Source organism: Liolophura sinensis, chromosome 7 (genome assembly GCF_032854445.1).
Source record: "Liolophura sinensis isolate JHLJ2023 chromosome 7, CUHK_Ljap_v2, whole genome shotgun sequence".
Lineage (NCBI taxonomy): Eukaryota > Metazoa > Mollusca > Polyplacophora > Chitonida > Chitonidae > Liolophura > Liolophura sinensis.
This window is the reverse complement of record NC_088301.1, coordinates 19975338-19996085: the sequence shown is the minus strand read 5'-3', so window position 1 is coordinate 19996085 and position 20748 is coordinate 19975338. Positions and strand designations below refer to the sequence as shown.

Here is a 20748-nt window from a genome sequence, read left to right as displayed (position 1 = left end):
TTTATTAACATAGATCTACCATAAATGCAGACCCAGCAACCTGGTCGTTGGTTTCCCTTGACTTTTCCCAGTATCCTCCCACCATATTTATTCTGGTTGTCGTTATCTTAATCTAAGTGAAATATTCTTGATTAGGGCGTAAAATAACAAATTCCAAAAAATAAATAAATAACACGCTTTACTTGAAGGAGTTATTGCAAGCGGATGGACTGACACAAATATCCCTCACTATTTATGAACAGGTGGGGTAATTAATGGAATGTCATAATAAAATGTACTGTTTCATTAAGATGTTGAAGTTTTATTGTTTCACCAAATGGGCTGTATTTTTACCGACATGACTGGTACAATTTCTGTGATTTGATACTGACGAAGTCAAGTGTCAAAATTTTTTTAATGCAAACTCTACATTAATTAAGAAAAAGAAGTGTGCTTAACATTATTATGCATTGCTACAATACAGGAATATTCCCTTTGCAGGTCCATGAACATCAACTACACTCACATAATACTTTGGCGTTCTGTATTATTCAATGAAATGAATGTTAAAATGTGACTGAAATCGCTCCAAAAAGATCTCAAACTGAACGATAGGTACAAATATGGACTGCATGCTTACTAAATGGCTTACAGTACATGCCTCACATTTAGTATTTATCTGACTGTTGCTTTAGGCTATACTAAAAAAAATTTAACCCTGCGTCACATGTGGCACTTTCATAAGTAAAAAATATATAGCGCATGCGCATCTACTGATTACAAAATACACAGTTCATTGGTCTATATGTGTGAGATGAAGGATTTACTTTTTTCTGATAATTCTGAGACTGCTTTTAGTTCCAGTATTAAGCAGCCTCTAAGGTCAAGAGACTTGTTTGCCAGAATTGAGCAACAAATGCTTTCTTGTCTGGCCTACATTTGTACTGACATGCTGATTACAGTGACAGCCTACTTGTCGCCAGAGTATAAGTCTCTTTCGCATTTCAGACAACCATTTTTTTAACAGAAATGTCGCAAGATCTCACATTACACAGGTGCTAATATTCACTCAGCAGGCTATGCTTTTACCTACCAGCAGCATATGCTTACTACATTAAATATCTGCATCACTGAAATTCTGCATTGGAAATCGTGTCCCCATTAGCAGGAACTTATAGTAAAAACAACAGAGAAACGAAAATGCCAAGAAGAAAGTGTTACTTTGAAATGCTGCCATTTTATTGGCCACGAAAAGCAGGCGACTGTCCGCAACTAGGCGCTAACAGCAGACATAGATTTGAGTTGTCGGATTCAAGAGTTCAAACAAATGGATTACTGTTGAAAGATGGTTTACCAATGCTGGCTTTGACATGTTGCATTTCGGGCATTTTAGGGAATCGGTGGATAGCAAAAATAAGGTAGGATTCGAGCCGTTTTTTTTAGTGTCCACGTCAAGTCTATAGGACCGTTTTAGACATTCCTACCGTAATGCCCAGCTTAGCTTTGGGCATGTGTGTCCCAGGAACCCAGATGGAGCATGTGATGGGTGGACATCTTTGTATAGTTCAAGCGAGCAGACAAGATCTATTAGTGATGACGCATGGGAACACCTACCTGTAACTGATAGCGGAAACGACTATGACTACAGACAAACAAATCATTTGGTGCCGAGCAGTAGTGTATTAACGCCAGTAAGGGAAGTACAGTTATGTGTAAGGTAAACTTATAGAACAAGACAGGACTGTGACAGTATGCATGTACGTAATCACAGCCCTAAAGAGCTAAGCGATCCAAGGCTATGTCAAAAACAGTCACAGACATGACAGAGGTAACAACATTTTTGATTTGGCATGTTAAAATAAAAAATAAACATGCCACCGATGCCAAAAATTATAAGACATAAAGTTGTCTGGATTTCCAGAAAAACACAAATGTAACCACTTTTTCGGTTTGGAACTCTCAGCAAGATCTCTTTTTTTTTTCCCTACCTTAAATTACGTTTCCAGCATCTTTCATGTATCCCGCTCTCTTCTTTCGCCACATCCGAATGTCGGGAGAGGCTGAAAACTCTCCTTCTCTGTACATTTTTCATACGGCCAATTTCATTGAGGGATATAAAACAAAATTACCGTATGTAGGAGAGTCAATTCTGGGGATTCTGGGTACTTCAAAGTGACAACTTCCGCTGTGTACTTTCGTGACATTATAGATTGATGCTGATTACAAATCGGCTAAAATGGAATGACTGAAATGATGTGTGCGGCGTAGAATATCAAAAACACAACGTAAGTTTGACAGAGAGTCGTAAAATCCACTAGAATGGGGTCTGGTGTAGTGTCCACCAAACATATGCCCGTAAATAGTCAAGCATGGGGCGTATAAAAATTAGTGCCGTATCAGTTTGCGCACCGGCTGTTTCCACATGTAGAAATTGTCTGTCAATCTTTCAAGTTTGCAAACCGCAGAACTGTCTAGGAATCGATCTCGTAAATACTACAGACACTTATCATAATTGGAAATAGAGAACAAGTATTTCATCGTCCATATTAATTGTTTTATCTTTTCTTAAATTGCTGACATAATTTTTCATGTCGTGTGATGTTGCGCACATGCTCATTGTAAAATGCCTTTAACCACAACTACTCGAGATGAAGTGTTCCAACATCATCTGGTGATTGGCTGATGTCAGGAAGTTGTTCAATATTGGGTGCTGCAGCATAGAATGGTGGAAAGACTCCAGTTCATTAGGGAATCTATTTTTCAGATTAACATCTGAGAAGCATGTCCATTCTGTATAACAGATAGGAAACTAGCGACCACATGATCTCCTTAGTAACAAATGGCGTGGTTGAAGAAAACGTACCTCCCAACGGTATTGCATAAAATGCCTATTTTTGAATCCCTGTTAGCGATGTTGTATCCGTTGGATTTGTATAATTTTCAGCTTTCCAGATGGTCTTGAGTATTTCTGCAGAGCTTTTGTGATGTTATTTTGTACAACTAGGTCTTATTGGTAACTAGCAAAGTAGCCTTTTTCCCAATGCTTTAACATTGGGTGGCCATTTTGTTTTAGACAGGAAAGGGTGATTAAGTGACCTCCAACTTCCGACCCGTCTTACAGAATGACAAACGTAGGCATCACCATATTACAACTCCTAAAACATCATATAGATAAACAAGATCATGTCAGATAATGTTTTATTGTTAAACTGTGACCCTATGACTATCACTTGAGTCCATCAGCACCTCTCAAACAAATATTCAATATCAGTGGAATTTAAGAATTCATAATTCCCAGGACACAATGTAGTATTTAGTGCCATATGTCAGACAGGCTCTATAAAACTTTTTGTTTCAGTTGAGAAACAGATTGAAATGAGCTTGGAAGGTGTAAACAACATGTGATTTAGGTTGATCGTTAAGGCAGGTACAGTTAATTGTGCACACAGTGCAATGGTGATTGTCAAAAATTTACCTTGGTACTTGAAGTCCACAAATGGTCAAGCACTCAGTCCTCAATAATCACTTTAAGAGTAAAACATATCTGGTCTTGAGCTGTTCCAACTGTATTACATTTTCGTAGGTAATTGAGAGCAGCATGGACCAAAAATTTATTTGAAGCATGTATCTAGTGGTCAGTTGCAGCAGCTATCCTAATTCCTTTTTGCACATGAAAGAGCTTTTTTGATTACAGTTTATGCACATATATATCTTGGTATTGGAGACAAAGCTACATTGGTTGTATCAGTCAGTATCAAGACTTTACAAAAAGTATAATTTCATCAACCTACACAGAATAATGCCTTCAGAATATGTCTGAATAAACACTTTGCAAATTTGCAAAAATATTGAAAAATTACAGTAGCATTTTTTTTATTGGTCGTATTTACCAGGCTGGCAGCAGATTGTATTCACACAAGTATAGCGACATATTTTTAGTCCATTTTGTGTAAAAGGTATGTTTGCCATCATGTGCATCACTGAAAAATCTTACATTGAATCTGTGAACTTTATGAAACTGTGGTGACCTTGTCTATATCGACATCAAGTTGCAGTATTCATTTAAACCCATTATATCCTTTTTTTTCTTTCAGGTTGCCTGCCCTACTCCCCAGTTAAAAATTCTGCTAAGGAAGCAGCCAGACTTTCAAAGAGACAATGTCTACTTCAGCTGTGTATATCCTAGACCTGAAGGGCAAGGTAAGGAAAAAGCTTTATTCTGCTTGGACAATCTGTATGCGTATTACATAGTCTTATTGTCACCTACTATAACCTGTTTACTGCAATTGTGTTCTACTATGTCTGCTGAAAAAAAAAATCCCATTTTTTTTAAATGGTCACCAGTATGGGCACTTATTGATATACATGTGTGTTTTTCACCTTCTGTATGCAGGGCCATTGTTGGCTTAGCCACTTACCCTAATTCTTCTAATTTAGGGTAAGGTTATCAAGTTCCTGGAAAAAGTCGGTGGCCTTTTTACCCTGGCACCACATATAAACCTGTGCTATTCTATTTCTCTTAATTACCCCTGTGATTTTGTGCATATTTTATAACCTTATATAAGGTTAACTCGGAGCGAGGGACAGCTCTGTGCTCCCATTGAAACCGTTTCCCCTACTGTGTTACTCGGACAGATACTGTGAAGTACTTAATTTTTGCATGGAACTAAATTTTGCGGCCAATAATTTACCACGAAAAATAATTGCAGTGAAAAATATCTAATATTGAATATACTACGGGTAGTAGTAAAAATGAAGTGAAATCTTTGCTAGGCTGACAGGAGTTGCGCTAAGAAAGCCTGACGGGACAGCTATATTTTTTAACAGCAAGGAAGGGAAATTATGGTTTAAATATGTACAAACTCTGGTGCTAAGCTTGGTGGGTATAAAACAAAGCGGGAGTTCATTCTTCTTTAGTTTGATTAGTCTTCACCACGTCGGTAAAGTGAAAGAAAAGTAGATACCAGCACATTTTGGCTTCTAATGTATGTTGCTCTGACACACGCTGTTTGATTGACTGTGTTTCTCCTCTGGTCCAATGAGTGAGCTTCTAACAAACTATGAAGTGTTTACAACAACACAATGGCCGATTGACAGCTGCGGCAATGTTTACGGTTTCTGGCTGGCTACTGAGGACAATTAAAACCAAAAACAATGCATAACTTACTACGTTGCTTGATAAAGATTGACAGACTGGCACCGATAATGGTGAATTCATGTGATTTGTGTTGAACTGCTCAAAAGGTGACTGGTCACTTTGCCAGTTGTTTAAAAGTACTCATCAGTGGTTCGAAAAAAAGTGTCACCTAACTGAGTACTGCTCACGGTAGTAGAAAGTAATCTTCTAACATAGTGATTATCCCTAGATACTGATATGAGGAGGTGTCGCCACTGAGCACTCACATTCATATAACCAGTTGGGCGTATTCCCTAGAGACGTGTATACTATATAATAGATATTATGTTGTGTCCGGGCTGCAGCTCCGTTTTCCAGGAATAGTTTTAATTTTTGGTGGATACTTAGACACACAGGTGATTTGCCCACTTTAACTGTTGCCATGGTAACCAGTTTGCCATCATCCCTACATATTCTGCATAAATGGATATGATTTCATGTCCAGGCTACAAGTCATCAAGACAGAGATATGTTGACATCTTTCGACTCACATTTGTACATTTCCTGGTGACCAGATATTCATTTTTCTGGTATCCACTATATAGTTAGTTGTGAACATCACGCCCATGCTACAGCTCCAGTTGTTTCCATGTGCAGTTCTAATTCTTGGTGGAGTTCTTAGATACAGAGGTGACAGTGTATCGAGACTGTCCATTTCCACAGGGAGTCATGGTAACCAGATGGTCATCTCTCTAGTATCTGCTATATACATCGACATGAACTTCATGCCTTGGCTTCATCTCCAAATGTTTTGCATATGCATTTTTCGATTCTGGGTTGATGTATTGGAACGTATGTGACTGTGTCCATATGTGTCCATTTTTATACGCCTGCAGCCATGAAGTGAACCAGATTACAGCATACTAATTTTGTCTATCGGTTTGTCTTGTCTGGGCTATGTCTCCAGTTGTGTTCCCTGTACACTTTACATTTCTGGTGGATACATAGACACAGATGTGTCAATGTTTTGTGTACATGTATACTTTTCAGTTTATTATTTAGCGCAAAACCTATCCTCAACACCCACTGAGTACTTTCCCTCAGAGTTTAGGATCATCACAGTGCTGCTGGTATTCTTTTATACATTTCAAACAAATGTACATGTATTTGTTCAGGCGGGGCCTTCGTGGCTCAGTTGGTTAGCGCGCTAGCGCAGTGTAATGACCCAGGAGTCTCTCACCAATGCGGTCGCTGTGAGTTCAAGTCCAGCTCATGCTGGCTTCCTCTCCGACCGTACATGGGAAGGTCTGCCGGCAACCTGCGGATGGTTGTGGGTTTCCCCCGGGCTGTGCCCGGTTTCCACCCACCATAATGCTGGCCGCCGTCATATAAGTGAAATATTCTTGAGTACGGCATAAAACACCAATCAAATAAATAAATAAATAAAATTTGTTCAGGCGTATATTGTGTTCACCTGAACTTGTGTTAAAGGAGAAGAAAACTTAAAAAGATGACACTATAGGCTGAAAAAAGCACATTTTTTTATAACTGGTGGTGCCTGTTGCATAATTTTGCGATTTTTCCTCGCCATACACATAAAGCCTGAAAATGACAAAGCTGGCATAAATCGCTGAGTCCATCGTGTCCTCCATCTTTAGCACCCTGTAATCTATGAAGGGGTTGTGATGCCTCTCAGCCAGTGAGAGTTGTTAAAACTGCCGGCTTGTTCGTGTCAATTCAGAACCTACGTCCAACATTCCAGTTTCCCGATCGTCAAACATAAAACGAATTGTAATGTTCACTGCCTTCTGGGAAGAAGAGTTCTACCAGAAACGTACAAACTACACTTCGGTGGTTTCCAACGGCAATTCTCCTCCTAACACAGAAGACTTCAGGACTAGTTTTTAGGCAAAATGGAGTCGCCCACAGCGGATTTTGGTGCTGACTTTATTTATAATTTATCAACTTGATGTACATATTAGAATTTTTTTTTTATGGCATGCACCTGCAAGGAAATGCATACTCTTTTCAGTGGTATTTGATTGATGTTTAAATTTTCTTCTCCTTTAAAGCTTTTTGTACATGTGTACTTTTATATGTTGGAACACATACTGCAAATTAAGAAATAAAACTACCCTATATGTATTTCATCATCCAACCTTTCGACCAATATTTTGAAGCATTCTGAGAGAAGTTTTGAAATGGAAAGAAATAACCTTTGCAATTTTATGAAGCTTACATCTTTAGTGACACAAACAAATCATTTATGGCACCATTTTCAGAATAGTTGTATAAATAAATTTCCCAGAAAAAAATGTAGATGTCATAAAGGGTGAGGATTTACAGTAAGCTTCCCATGTGTTTTTTAAATTGTTTCTATAGTACATGTATATGATCATAACATGTCTCACAAAGTGATGTCTTCTTTCAGGTGTTGATATGCCGCAATTACCGCGGTGATATTGACATGGCTGCCATTGACAAGTTCATGCCCTTACTGATGGAGAGAGAGGAAGAGACTGGTGTGACTCCCATTGTACAGCATGGAAACACCGCCTACATCTACATCAAATATAACAACCTCTACTGTATCCTTGTTTTCATTGCTCTCGAAGAATTGTCATGTTACAGAAATTTCTCAAGATTGAAATGGACATCCTGAACTACCATAAAAGCAGGTACATGTAGGCAGCTCTGTCTTGTGAGTTTTAATGTCCAACAAGAACCTGTCTGAGGGTGGCAAGTTTTTTTTTTTTGCAACTCAAACCTTTATAAGCATGCTCAGAATAGCATATTGAATATAAGGATCCGTTAAACATGAATGGCGTTTCCAAAAGGACCAGAAGTGTACTCTACAAATAACTATGTCACATGTCCTAAAATCATGTGGTATGAAATGACACCCACTCAGTTGATGTGTTCAAGTGGGGCATCTGAGAGAGAGGTACTTGACTTAACACTTAACTGTAGGTAAATTTAGTAAATACAAATTCTAAGTTTTTTTAAGCAAGTTTTTAGCTGTAGGATAGACCTTATGTTTAGAAAATGTAATCCCAAATATCAGTTTACTGTAATACTGCATTGGTAAAAGTTGATTTGTGTCTACTGAAGCGTTGAAGCCCTTAACTGTAACCAGTGGTGTCCACAACCAAGAAGAATGCGAATATTGCAATGGTGTTCAGTTTTCTGCACAAGTTGGTTCAGGTTAGTATGCTGTCATTACATGTATATCGAATTCACGTGTACATCGTTAGGTCATTATTATCATGAAAAGTTTAATCAGTACATGTGTATTCATAAACAAAGAGATTGCACATGTAACTATGTTTGTATGAAGTAACATTTATCAGAAGTGTAGACGTTTTAAATGTATGTTGTATTTTAGATATACCCAAATTCTTCAACCCTTTCATCCGTCTCTGCAACGAATATTTTGAAACACTCTGATAGAACTATAGGGGTAGAGAAATGATTTGCACAGATTTATGAAGATTGCATCCTTATGGACTAAAACCAATCATTTTAGTGTCATTTTCATTATAATTGTATGCATAAATTCCACCCCAAAAAATGTTGTAGAGGTTGGAAAGGTTGAAGGTTTACAGTATTTTTGACCAACCTATAGACTAAGCTAATTTTTAAAGTCAAAAGCAGCACCTGACTAATGTTTATGTCCACTGAAAGGCTACCATTCAAAGTATCATAAACCGCCATTAAATATTTTTTGTAGATTTTTTTCAACCCAGTAAAAGTTTAGTGAAACTTCGTCTTCACAACCTTAGCGCGTTTCCATTATCCACGGCAAGGTGAAATGGCGTTCACTCTAGCTCTCTAATGTTGAAGTTATATTCTGTATCATGTAGTCATAGCAGTAGCCTAAGGCAGATAAAAGTTGAGGACTTCGGCAATAAAAGTCCAGGTGATGAATAGCTTTCTTGGAAATTGGACATAGTGGAAGGATATTTCGTTCACTGCTTGAACTGTTGATACAGGAAACCTGCTATATGATTTACGGTTTAAGGAGCTTGCAGATGCTGGGCCAGGGTATTTCTGGTTCAGGTCATAACCCCCTTGAGCAGTTGTGCTAGGGATTTTCACCCATATTAAATATTTACAAAATTGCAATAGGATTATTGTACAACTAGATTCATGCTCAATTCTGAAACATGGAAATAAATCTAGGCACCTGAGCCTCATTCGATTGTGGCTGAATTTTATGCTTTGATTTTGTGGTGGTGGCTTCTAAGGTGAGAACAGTGCTGACCTAGTTATCGCGGACGTCAGAGAAAGCACCTTGGCTTGAGCACAGCGTGTCAATGATTTTATTTTTTTATAAAAGAAAACCGAATAAAATCATCTTTTATATGCAAGAAAGACAAAGGAGCAAAGTTTAAATTCTCTCTCGTAAACATAGAGAAAAAAGTATATCATAAGATTTAATTACATGTAATTGTAATCATTGTCCGATGAAATACCGTCTTTTTATTCCCATCAACTTTCAGCATTCCTAATGAATTTTTCACTGACTCTGATATTTATTATTTAGAAACAGATGTGTAAACTGTAAAATGAATGACTAAAATGTATGTGTATAATTTGAAGAGCCTGTCTTAGTAGATTTAGGGTCTACTGGGGAGACGAGTGCGATTTTGGCTGAGACCGCATGCTACTCTCTAATATAATTTGTGATACTGTCATTGAATATTTCAAGGCTTGTAGATCAACTAATTTTACATCCGCTGTGGTCCGTAAATGATACGGACCTGTCTCACAACAGTGTGAAATGGCCCCTTGGCTCTGTGTAACTAAATCGTTGCAAATGATCTTAAAATGATGTCTTATACAGTAGCCCTGTGTTTATTATATGTCACTTCATGGAGTGAATGGGTAAAGGCTACGTCACAGCTTAGGCCCGTACGATCTGATAGCAAGATGTTTAATTGGATAAAATGCCCAAAATGTCTTCACACCATTCATTTGTACAGTATTGACATGTAATTCTTCGTGTTATATGGGGAAATCTCATCAAAATAATAACGTATGATACTGTTTAGAAAGCTTGAGAACCCTGCTTTTGATTGTAATATGTTTTAGCCAGGTGCTGTCTTGACCTTTAATACGTATAAAAAATTAGCTCTGTGATATGAACTCCATCACACACTCACATATATAGATGTATGGAGAAGCTGTGTATGGGAGAAGCTGATACCTGAATGACATCGTTTCCTTTTTCATTTTCCAGATTTTTGTGGAATATTTCAAAGAGCTAGAAGAGGAGAGTATACGTGATAACTTTGTCATAATTTATGAGTTGATGGATGAAGTTATGGACTTTGGTTATCCCCAGACAACAGACAGCAAAATTCTACAAGAGTAAGTACTACTCTACTGGAGCAAGTAATATTCTAGAGGAGTAAGTATAATTCTACAGGAGTAAGTAATATTCTACTGGAGCAGGTAATATTCTATAGGAGTAAGTATAATTCTACAGGAGTAAGTAATATTCTACTGGAGCAGGTAATATTCTGCTGGCATATTCTAGAGGAGTAAGTATAATTCTACAGGAGTAAGTAATATTCTACTGGCATAAGTAATATTCTATAGGAGTAAGTATAATTCTACAGGAGTAAGTAATATTCTACTGGCGTAAGTAATATTCTATAGGAGTAAGTATAATTCTACAGGAGTAAGTAATATTCTACTGGAGCAGGTAATATTCTATAGGAGTAAGTATAATTCTACAGGAGTAAGTAATATTCTACAAATGTAAGTACAGTTGTGCAGGAGTATGTAAATTTCCTCAGGACTAAATTCCACATGAATAAGTAAAATTCTACATGAATAAGTAAAATTCTACAGGACTAAGTTGAGTACAGTTGCAAATAACTCATCCTTTAAAATCAAGAATGACTTTTTTTATAGCTTAGCATGGATTCTGTTTGAAAGTTACACTGTGAAGTTTGTTTATTAGACAGGTAATAATCAGTTGCCATATTTACTTGTATGAAGCTTTCCACTTTGTAGTAAAATCCGACCATTCACATTGTACAAAGGTCAAACCATTCACTTTGTACAGTTGTCAAAACCAGTCACTTTGTACAAAGGTCAAAATTAGTCACATATTAAGAGATATTCAGGGGCCTTTGAGGTTCGCGCAATACAATGGTCCATGAGCCTCTCATCAGTGCAGTCACTGTAAGTTCATATCCAGCTCATCCTGGCTTTCTCTCCGTTTGTACATAGTATGGTGTGCCAGCAACTTGTGAATGTTTGTGGTCTTTCCCCCGGGCTTTTCCTGGTTTCCTCCCACCATAATGATGGCAGGCATTGAGTAATTAATATTTTTAATTACAGCGTAAAACACCAATCAAATAATCAAATAAACAAATAAAATATATAACCTGTCCTGACATGACTATTTTCTTCATTTCAGGTACATCACCCAGGAAGGTCATAAACTCGAGGTAGCACCTCGGCCGCCCATGGCTGTCACTAATGCTGTGTCATGGAGGTCACAAGGAGTGAAATATCGTAAAAATGAAGTTTTTCTAGATGTGATTGAGTCTGTGAATCTGTTGGTATGTATTCACTTTTGTATTGCCTACACTTTCATCTTATCACTTTACTGAACTACTAGAAAACTTCAGCTAATATTCCAGAAACTTGCCATCTGTCTGTGAGAGTTATGAGAATATGAGTTATTCCCCTTTTCATTAATGTTGTTGTAAAGCCTAATGAAGGTGTGAACATTTCACAGGCGACTGAAAACAGAAGGGAGTAGGAATTTGTGTTAGTTCTTCAAGTTTCACAAAAAATGTTCTTCAGTGCACACATGATGCAGTGGTGTGGAAAAAGGTCAAAATTATACATTTGTGAAGAACGCAAATTGATCTGTTATGCATAAATACACTACTGGAACTTCTTAAAGGACACTTGCAGCTAGATATGTTAGTTAACAAGTACAAGTTTGCAGTGGCTACGATATTGAGCAAAGAGTCAATGTCATCTTGCAATCAAGGCCTCTGTGGCCATGGTTGTTAGCATACCAGTGTGGCACAGTGACCCAGCTGCCTCTCGTCAATGCATTTGCTGTGAGTCCAGCTCATGCTGTCTTCCTCTCCAGCCATATGTGCGAAGGTCTGTCAGCAACCTGCGAATGGTTGTGCGTTTTCACCAGACGCTGCTCGGTTTCCTCCTAACATAATGCTGGCTCACATCGTATAAGTAAAATGTTCTTGAGTATGGCATAAAAGACCAAACAAAAAAATAAATAAATCAAGCCCCCTGTTAAGCAAATGACCCAGGTTGAAAGATGGGATGTCAGATATTTGATCGACAGACTGACAGAACATAGCCCTTGTTCTTACACATGACTCTGTATTTACTCTTCATAGGTCAGTGCTAATGGTAACGTCCTACGTAGTGAAATCGTGGGATGTATCAAGATGAGGGTATACCTTTCGGGCATGCCTGAACTGAGACTTGGGCTTAACGATAAAGTTCTCTTTGAGAGTACTGGACGTAAGTACAGCTTGTCATTCCTCCTCATTATGATGTCAGACATCACTCACTCACTCGGTCGGTCGGTCAGTCTAGGGCCCACATATCCTCTCTGACACAGGAACTCTCACCAATGCGATCACTGTGACTTTAAGCCCTGCTCATACTGGCTGACTCCGGTCATACGTGGGACTGTGTGCCGGCAACCTGCAAGTTTTCCACTCACCATGACACTGGCTGCTGTCATATACCCTAATTCTTAAACCTTTTCAACGGCCTCTGTGACCAATATTTTGAAACATTCTGAAGCACCTTAGGTCTTAAAAAGGTTGAAGATTTCAGTAAGTGAAATATCCTTGAGTACGATGTAAATGTCAAATAAATAAATAAGTAAATCAATCAGTTTGATCATTACTCCTAAATTTGACATTAGACATCAGTTAAACATTGTTGAACATCAGTCATTCCATTCCATCTGAAAATGAATTCAAACACCAGTGAGTTAACCAGTCTCATCATTCCCTCTTAATACAATGATGAACATCTATCAGTTTCATAATTCTTCCTGAATGCAATGCTAGACATCAATCAGTAAATTAGTTTCTTGTGGAATATTAATCTAAAGAAATGAGGTATGTTAAAATTTCTCTCTTCACACAAAGATACCTTTACATACAGTATCAAGATAGCATCAGTTTTTGTGCATATTATTAAATGGATTCAGCTGTGTAGTATTTATGTGTGTTATATTTAGAGCAACTCCCTCCTGTGATAATTCTTCACATTCAAATTCAGGAAATTGAATTTTTCCTGAAGAAAAAAAAAAAACATGTTTATGGGCTATGAGACTATGTTTTATTTTTCTTGTATTTTAAAGGGCAAGACCAACACATTTTGGCTTAGTTTCAGTTGTTTCGGGATGTTTTTTAATAAACGTGGCAGTCAACACTAACACCATATGGTGGATGTGAATGTGATGAAACTTGGTTAATATAAAGGATGCAAACGTACCATATATATTTTGCCAGATAGCAACAGCACACCTCTGCCTCATTGTCATTGTTTGTTAACATTAGGATCATTATGTTATTTACTGCTTAAGACTCATAGTTGTATTTGTTTAATTTATTTAATTGGTGTTTTGCGCCGTTCTCAAGAATATTTCACTTGTAATACGGCAGTCAGCATTATGGTGGAAGGAAACCAGGCAGAGCACGGGGAAACCCACCATCATTCACAGGTTGCTGTTAGACCTTCCCACGTGTGGCCGGAAATGAAGTCATAGTTGTAGCTGGGTTCAGTAATAATAATAATGAAGTCACAGCATCACCATGTAAATGTAACAGGTTTCACAATAATGTCATTAAATTAATTAAGAGTCGTTATAATAATAATGTTTGATAATGATCCCCGCATGTGGCCAGAAAGCTTGTGAAACATTTTACATTTATGTGTTGATGCCTTGACTTATTATTATTATCGTTATGTTGTTGTTCTATCACCTACATGGACATGCACCACATCCATCACATATACATGTATGTCCATCTCTTCAAGTTTAAATGTTAGGGGTGGTATCTTAAAAAGTACTGTAGGAATTGAGATTAGGGTTTGCTCACATGTGAGCACAATAACACGAGGGGAATATTCCATCGTTGATTCAGTGTATACACATTAAATACCCTAAATTGCTGAATTCCTGATTTAATGTATTCTGTATTAAATTGAATGTTAAACATAATGTTAGGGGTAGTACATAAAAAAGCATAGCATGTATTAACCTGAAGATTTACATGCATATAAAGCACAATGACACAATGTAGATTTCTGGTTCTCTTTGTACATATCAATTACCATAAATTACCAACTTCGCAATTTCAGTACTTTATGTATTGGGTTGTGGTTTGCATTGATGTGTTTCCTACAGGTGAGCTCTTTGGTAACCTTTCTACCAAATCTAAGCTATTCTTCCATCAGTGTGTGTTGGAAATGTATACAAGTCCAGCTCTTGTTGTCTTCCTCTCCAACCATACGTGGGAAGGTCTGTCAACAACCTGAGGATGGTCGTGGGTTTCCCCCGTGCTCTGTCCGGTTTCCTCCCACCATAATGCTGGCTGCTGTTGGATAAGTGACATATTTTTGGGTACGGCGTAAGAAACCAATCCAATATATAAATAAATAGAAATGTATAATGTTGTAAATACTTTCTTTGAATGTATTTCTTACGATAAATTTTATGAGATTCTGGCCCAAAACTGAAATGCTGTTCTCATTTGCAGGTGGGCAAGAGTAAGTCTGTAGAGCTAGAAGATGTGAAATTCCACCAGTGTGTGCGTTTGTCTCGTTTTGAAAACGATCGAAACCATTTCCTTCATTCCGCCAGACGGAGAGTTTGAGCTTATGGCATATCGACTGAACACACATGTAAGCTGTTCGCCCTTTATAGAGAGGTTCATAGACGTCAAGATGCTAACTTGCATGTATCTTCCAGAATAATGTGATTTTTTTTTTTTTTTTTCTTTTTTTTTTTTTTCCAGCTTATAGAGCCATGACGTAAGTTTTGCTCTTCATCAAGAAAGTAAACAAAATAGCAGAAAAACATAGCACAATCATCAGCATGTTTTGGCTCTAATAACGTTCAGTTTCAGGTCTAAAACCTTTTCTTCTTCACTTTTAAGTCCTTTTATTTTTTACTTTAGGTCAGCCGTTGATCTGGGTGGAGTCTGTGATAGAGAGACATGCTCACAGCAGAGTGGAGTACATGATCAAGGTATTTGGACTGATAATACTGCATTGTATTGCTGAAAACAACGTCACTGGGACTGTTACCCAACTCTCAAGGTTCATGGGGTCCTTGAGGACTACAAGTAGTTAACAACTCTTGTTTAACTGTTTGATGAGTCTAAACCTTCATTGAAGGATACCTGTGAGGAAAGGTCATCAGTTACTTGCCAAAGGTGGAGGGTTTACACCAATCAGTCTGGTTTCCTCCACACATGAAATTTAGTGCCATCTTACATGTGAAAACTTTCTCTGAGTGTGACAGTAAACAAAGTCAAATAAAAAATCATGTAGATTCTCAGGTTCAGTTGTCTGGAATGCTATAGTTCTTTAAAAAAAAAAAAAATAAATAAAATAAAATATTATCTAACTGTGTGTTGAAGTGAATAATGAATAGTTTTTGTCTTTATCATTTCAGGCCAAGAGTCAGTTCAAGCGCCGTTCGACTGCGAACAACGTAGAGATTATCATTCCTGTCCCCCCTGACGCTGATTCACCGAAATTCAAGACAACAGTGGGAAGCTGTAAATATGCCCCAGATCAAAGCTCGTTATATGGACAATCAAGTCATTCCCTGTAAGTTTACTATGGACAGAGAGCCATATTGAATCTCTGGAATTTTGATGTAGTTTCATTTCCTGTATGTTGCTGTTCTATGATTAATTATTCCTTGTAAATTTTGATGATGTGGCAAGACATAAATTCTGGTGTAATGACCTAAGGTTGTTCCCTTCTATAGTGTGGAATTCTGTTTTGGTAAAGTTGTCTTATACAATAATGATAGAGTTGAACACCGTTGGTGTATTGATTCTTTTGAATGGAGTATAAAGTGTTAAATGCCTTCCTGTTATGAAGTTGTGTAGGGGAAGTCCTTCCATCCTTTCTTAGGTTTAATTATTGTACCTAGTCATTGTTCCATTCTTGTGTGTTCATAAGTGTGAATCTCTTTTCTGTCAAAGTGTACTCAGTACTATTGCAATGGCTCCATGAGAAAGTGCACAGGGTTAAGTGGTTAACTGTGACCTGCGCTAGTGTGATGGCTATGGATACAGTAGTTGTCATGTGTATACAGGTGTGTCTGTTCTCTCAGGAAGGTAGCCTGATGAGAGCTCACTTTGGTCTGCCCAGATACAGTAGTAAGTTGTCAGGTGTAAACAGGTGTGTACAGTAGTAAGATTGTCAGGTGTAAACAGGTGTGGTCTGTTCTCACAGGAAGGTAACCTGATGAGAGCTCACTTTGGTCTGCCGTAAGATACACCAGTAAGTTGTCAGGTGTAAACAGTCTGGTGTGTGTGTTCTCAGGGAGGTAAGGAGTGAGGCGTAACTTGTTGAGAGCTCGCTTTAATCTGCCCAAAGATGCAATAGTAAGTTGTCAGGTGTGTCTGTTCTCCCAGAGATAGACTAGTGAGAGCTCACTTTGGTCTGCTGAAAGATACAGTAGTAAGTTGTCAGGTGTAAACAGGTGTGTACAGTAGTAAGTTGTCAGGTGTAAACAGGTGTGTCTGTTCTCACAGGAAGGTAACCTGATGAGAGCTCACTTTGGTCTGCCGTAAGATACACCAGTAAGTTGTCAGGTGTAAACAGTCTGGTGTGTGTGTTCTCAGGGAGGTAAGGAGTGAGGCGTAACTTGTTGAGAGCTTGCTTTAATCTGCCCAAAGATGCAATAGTAAGTTGTCAGGTGTGTCTGTTCTCCCAGAGATAGACTAGTGAGAGCTCACTTTGGTCTGCTGAAAGATACAGTAGTAAGTTGTCAGGTGTAAACAGTCAGGTGTGTCTGTTCTCGCAGGGAGGTAAGGAGTACCTGATGAGAGCCCATTTTGGCCTGCCCAGTGTGGTAGCTGAGGACACTGAAGGCAAACCCCCTATCCATGTCAAGTTTGAGATTCCATACTTCACAGTGTCTGGAATACAGGTATGTATGAAATAAATTACTCAAATATTTTCACCACATCATATCAATATATGTGCACGCACCATTCTGCACTCAGATGTGGTTGAGTACTAGCTTGCTATAAAATTACATTAAGAACTCTAACAGTCAAGTTTGCAAGCATAAGAACTTTCTTTCGATGTATTAACCATGTATGATTTTGTGCATATGGTTCTGTTTATAGACAGTGCCATTTATACATTTAAAGAAAATGCGAAGGAGACAAAGGCAAAGAAATTTGATTAATTTATTTATTTATTTGATTGGTGTTTTATGCCGTACTCAAGAATAATTCACTTATAAGATGGTGGCCGTGGCGGGAGGCAACTGGGCTGAGCCCGGGGGAACCCACAACTATCTGCAGGTTGCTGGCACACCTTCCCATGTACTTGAACATTTGAAAAGTAGCTGCTTTCCTTGACTTATAATGTCTCATTCAACTATGGCATTGTTGTTGCCGCCACAGCTGATTTAGACCTGATTCAGTTAGGTCCCAAGCTCAAATCTAGCTGTTGTTAATTGTTCTGCCTCGTGCTCACTGATCCTGCAATTAATTGGTCATACCCAGTCTGAAGAGACAGCTTATCCATAGAATTTGATAAAGTGATTTTTTTTTATTGTTGATTTCTTTTTCTACAACATGTGAAAACAATTTTGTTTACTTTTGTTTTCAAATAAATCTGTGGCCCACAGTCAAATGAAAGGAAAATCTGTCTTTTATAAATCTAAAGTTTTATGGGCTTGAAAGTTTCTTCCACCAAAAATATGAAGAAAATCTTGTCAAGATGGTCACCAAAATACAAGTAACCATATTATCATACTCACAGCAAGGACAGAACCCCTGTGACAGCACAGTGACACAAGAACCTCTCACCAATGCAGTTGCTATGAGTTCATGTCAGCGATTTCAGGGGTTCTCCAAAAGTATAGTCGTATCACTCCACACAGAATAAAGCCGTAATAATATGCTTGAATAATAACCTTGCAAACATGTGAAAAGGTTGAAGAATGCTTGAATAATAACCTTGCAAACATGTGAAAAGGTTGAAGAATGCTTGAATAATAACCTTGCAAACATGTGAAAAGGTTGAAGAATTACAGTAAGTGCACAGAGTGATTTGTTTTTCCAGGTGAGGTATCTGAAGATCATTGAGAAGAGTGGTTACCAGGCTCTACCCTGGGTCCGTTACATCACACAGAATGGGGACTACCAGCTGAGGACACAGTAATGTCCCTTGGCTGAACTCTCTAACACCAATTATCTCCATCTTGCAGTTGGACTCAGTGGCATTATAGTTGTACTGATTCATGATCAGTGTTCCAATCATATTGAAACAAAAGTTCGGTAAAGCCTGATTATTGTCAGAGTATGGTGAGTGTATTTTATTTAAAGCTGTAAGGTAGGATAATTCAGAAAGAAAAATAAATTGTGGTTTTAAAAGCAAGACATTTCCAGCAAGGTTGGAAAAATAGCTCTGGACAATAAAAATTAAAAGCTGTACAATGAAGCTCAAGCCTGTCAAAATCGTAAGCTGTCGCTTTATTTTTGAACATAGTTCAGGATTAGATAGTTCAGTGTGCAAGTATCTTTCTAAAGACATCTATCTGCTACTAACAAAAAGTTGTGTCCGCGTGATTAAAAGTTGAAATTTGAACACATTTGTCTTAGTATAACATACATGAGATGGTCGAAAAAATTTTGAATTCAATTTTTAACAAAGCTTAGTCAACCAGTGCCATTTCAATCATTTTGAATATTTAGCCATTCCATTGTCTCTGGTGAACTGTAATTCATACGAGATTTTGAGATGAAACAGGCCGTGAGAAGAAAGAAGGAAGACCGGGGTAGGGCACCGTAATCATGCCAGGGAAGGAACTAATGCTTTTGAACAGCAGATTTTAATTAAGGTTTAGTGGTGTAAAGTTTGAGTTTTGTGTAGGTATGAAGTATTATGTTTTTTATTCCAGTATTTGATTGATTGGCAAAGATTTGGCAATTCTACACCATCCCAATATCAGTAAGAAGCATGATCATGCACCTACGCATGCTAGGTGTACCTAACTACCTTATCACTTCACTTTACTTGTTGACAAGTGGATGAATGGCAGTCTTTTTTGTGTGAGGTGTTGCTGATTTCACCTTAAATGATAAGTTTAACGTCTAGAAGAGAGTATGCTGTACGTCTTTTTTTTTTTTTACCCTGTTCACATCATAATGATGCAATTTCTACTGGCGCAATGTTCCTATTTAGGCTTTTTTAAGAAAAAGTCCACTTTTTGGCATAAAGAAATGAAGGATTTACTCTAAAATCTTGCAAATTATAAATGTGATACACTGAATAGTAATCTCATGGCATCCTGCAAAATCTGATGTCTTCAAATCTGCCTCCTCAAGTTACCTTTGTCACAATAAAAAAAGAGGAAATCTAGATTCTTATGCTGACGATCACTGGTGTTAATGAGATACTAAAAGGATGTGATGTAGAGCCTGGCCTTCCACTATCCCACGCCTGCAAAGTCTTAGTTAGTATTTGTTTTTGCTTTTTTTAACCAAATGTAGCCCTTCCCATCCCCACCCTTACCCCAGAGGTATAAGCATGTTTCAAGGAATGAGCCAGTAATCAGAAGTCTTTTTGTGTGTGAACTGTTAGCCTGCTGGTTTGCAGTGTGCCAGATTGTGATGTTTCTTCATGAAAGATAATAAATAACATGCTGACATGTTCAACATCATGGTCCAATTTTATGAAGTGACTGGGATAGGATGTGCTGGTATCTGACATTGGGTGCCAGTTGACTTTTATCAGTTATCTCCCCTGTTGCTTTGACTTTTTTCAGAGTTATCTCCCCTGTTGCACTTACCTGAAATACACCCCGGTCCAAGTTGTTGCATGTCAGATAAATTGAACTCGACCAGTTGTGATGGTCTCAGATAAAAATTCAAGTCTGTATTGATTCTTAAACGATAGTTAAACAACTATCTTATAAATATATACAAATTCCTCAGTGAAATACAGGGGAGATAACAAGCTAGGCATTGACATACCTCTTATACATTTTTTCATGATCTACACAGGTATAATATTTCTAAAATGTATGTAAATAATTATCCAAATTAGGTCATTTAGCAAAAAATTAACCCTATGAAAAGCATTGAATACCTTGTTGGAATGATTTTGGCATCTTGGAAGGAATTTCCAAATTTGGCATTTATGTCCCTTGTGGAATGTGTAGGCCTCTGTGTATGAAACATTAATTGTATTGCTTACCATTATTTTGTTTAAAAAAAAAGGGAACGAAGAGGTATTTGTATAAATTATATTGTTGTATATGTATACATGTATGTAATAGTTGCTCTTGAATACACATCTTCTCCGGAAGACTTAAATGTACCTGGATGGACCTTTTCTTCATTGCTTATCTTTTCATATACCGTACTGATAAA

At 37.7% G+C, this 20748-nt stretch overlaps 1 protein-coding gene across 1 annotated transcript; it reads left to right on the top strand.

The window, feature by feature from the left end:
• The first annotated feature begins 4086 nt into the window (after positions 1-4086).
• LOC135469814 (AP-1 complex subunit mu-1-like) lies at positions 4087-19898 on the top strand. Its single transcript, XM_064748422.1, is given in 14 exon segments — positions 4087-4179; positions 7527-7683; positions 8232-8299; positions 10338-10468; positions 11529-11673; positions 12490-12616; positions 13499-13503; positions 14875-14955; positions 14957-15026; positions 15295-15365; positions 15795-15918; positions 15921-15952; positions 17163-17288; positions 18437-19898. Coding segments are annotated over 14 exon segments (1278 nt in total). The 5' UTR covers positions 4087-4137; the 3' UTR covers positions 18536-19898.
• The last annotated feature ends 850 nt before the right edge of the window (positions 19899-20748 follow it).